At 57.0% G+C, this 2,345-nt stretch overlaps 1 protein-coding gene across 12 annotated transcripts in view; it reads left to right on the forward strand.

Moving 5' to 3' along the window:
- Ranbp3 (RAN binding protein 3) overlaps positions 1-2,345 on the forward strand; it is a 51,389-nt gene that overhangs the window by 43,082 nt on the left and 5,962 nt on the right. For all 12 annotated transcript variants that reach the window (XM_033759808.1, XM_033759806.1, XM_033759810.1 and 9 more), the window contains one exon: positions 1,186-1,284. In XM_033759808.1, coding sequence (XP_033615699.1) covers positions 1,186-1,284 — 99 coding nt within the window. The remainder of the gene's footprint in view (positions 1-1,185; positions 1,285-2,345) is intronic.

Consider the following 2,345-nt stretch of genomic DNA (forward strand, 5'->3'; position numbering starts at 1 on the left):
TCCCGACAACCGAGAGAGATTGTTGTCCTGGTTTTTTTTTTTTTTTTTTTTTTTTTTTTTTTTGAGACAGTATCACTGTGGAGCCCCGGGCTGGTCTCCAATTTGCAGTGATTCTCCTGCCTCTGCGTCATCAGTGCTGGAATTATAGGGCACCACCATGCCTGGCCCAGGATTCATTTTTAACCAGAATGGAATCAAGCTTCTGTATCCCACAAGTGTTTTCTGTAATTGCTGTAGTGTGGCTGTCATTTCGGGTCAGTTACCTGCTTCTCTTGGTCACAGCTGCTTTGTGTATGTTTTATTTGCAGTGATTCTCCTGCCTCTGCGTCATCAGTGCTGGAATTATAGGGCACCACCATGCCTGGCCCAGGATTCATTTTTAACCAGAATGGAATCAAGCTTCTGTATCCCACAAGTGTTTTCTGTAATTGCTGTAGTGTGGCTGTCATTTCGGGTCAGTTACCTGCTTCTCTTGGTCACAGCTGCTTTGTGTATGTTTTATCCCCCTTTGTCTCCCTTTGCCCCCCAGCACTGGAGATTGGACCCAGGTCCTTCACACTGAGTTAATCCCAGAACTTAGTTTTCATTTTGAGACAGGACCTGAGTTCCCAAGGTCGTGGTCGAATTTGAGGCCCACCTCCTCCCCTCTGCGGAGCCAGGTCACGGGTGCATGCCCCACGCCTGGCCTGCGTCTCCTGTCTGGTTGTGCCTGCTCTGCACAGCACTCAGGCTGCTGGAGCAGCAAATCCCTTGCGCCCGACAGGGTGTCTTGAGGACAGCATCTTAGCAGCAGTTTGGCCTGTTGGGCGTGACCGCCCCTTGCTGCGCTTGTCCACTGGAAAGGAAAGGCCACTGCTCCTCAGGGGTCTCGGAGAGCTGGAAGTCAGACTGACTCTTACACAGAGGTGAATGGAGTCCACGGCTGTGTGGGAGCCCTGATGCGTCTGGGCCGTCCCACCTTGCCATGCACTCTCTGCAGTGGGGAGAAGGCTGGCAGCCGGCGTCTGAGACCGGCCGGCCTCCACGCCTAGAGACCCTGCTGCCCCGTGGCTCCGGGTTCTCTTCCCAGCCCCCACCCAGGGGCCCGGGAAGAAGCCGTGTACAGGAAGCGACATGGGTGACGATTCTTGCTGACCAAGCTCTTGGCTGCTGGTTTTGGTTACTATGCTGTGCTCTTTCCCATAGAAGAGAGAGCCCCGGAGAAATGAATGTAGTGACGGCTCGGAGGAGAGCGGTGCACGGCGGGCGTTCGTGTTTGGGCAGAACTTGAGGGACAGGGTGAAGGTACGTGCTTTACAACAGTGGGGTGGCCTCCCAGGACCAGTGGCGCAGGTGCTGGGGTTGCACGCGTCCTGGCCTCCGGGTCTGGTGCCTGGCGCTCACCCTGCCTGGCCCCGGGCTGCCCCCTAGTGCTGCCCGCTCAGCGTGGGACCCAGCAGTGGTTTCCAAGGCCGAGAGCACAGGAAGGCCACTGAGCCTGTGTGTCCAGGAATCAGGAGGGGAGGCATCTCAGGCCTCCACGTGCCAGAGGGAGGCTGGTGTATGCAGCTCCACCGTCCAGCACAGGCTTCTCCAGCAGCTTGCCTGGCAGGAAGCCTCTTCAGAACCCTGAGAATGGCATCTCTGGGATACGTGTGGCTGTCACAGCTGGAGAAGCTCCTGGCCCGGAGCAGGTGAAGGCCAGGGACGCTGCTCAGCACCCTGCAGTACCAGGACACCCGGCGCCAGGGGAGCCCAAGATGAGCAGTTAGAACCACCCTGCCACGTGGGAGAAGCCAAGTGGAACCCATTGTCCCTGTGCTGGTCATTGTCTGGCCAGAGCACCAGTCCCCTGCAAGGCATGGAAAGTAGGCATTGGCCTTGCTGTGCTTCTTGCCAAAGGACTGTGTCCCTCGGGGGCTGCTCCCTCCACAGAGCAGGGTGGCTCAAGATTCTCTGGACTGCAGGCCCGGCTTGGGCTTGGGGTTTATGTCTTACAGAAGTCAAGGTGTGTGTGGGTTCTGGTGTCTCACCACGGACCCCATGGCCCCAGTGAGGAGGGCTTCTGAGCATCTGCTGTCTTGCTGACAGCTTGGGGTGACAGTGCCCCTCTGCACAGCCTCCGTGGCTTAGCCCAGCGGTGGCCCCTGAGAGCTGTGGTGCTGTCACGACACACCCCTAAGCCAGAGTTTTGAGCATCTCTGTTCCTGACGTGCCCCTGAGCTGCGAGCTGGAGTGTGGCTTTTGTAACAAGGTAGAAAAGGCTCTCTGGGCCAGGTATTTAGCTCAGTGGCACTGCACCTGCCTCGCAAGCACAAGGTCCTGAGTTGGATCCCTGGCACCAAAAAAAAAAAAAAAAAAAAGAG

This window comes from Fukomys damarensis, unplaced genomic scaffold (assembly GCF_012274545.1).
Source record: "Fukomys damarensis isolate Sample0158 unplaced genomic scaffold, DMR_v1.0_HiC HiC_scaffold_37, whole genome shotgun sequence".
NCBI classification, from domain to species: Eukaryota; Metazoa; Chordata; class Mammalia; order Rodentia; family Bathyergidae; genus Fukomys; species Fukomys damarensis.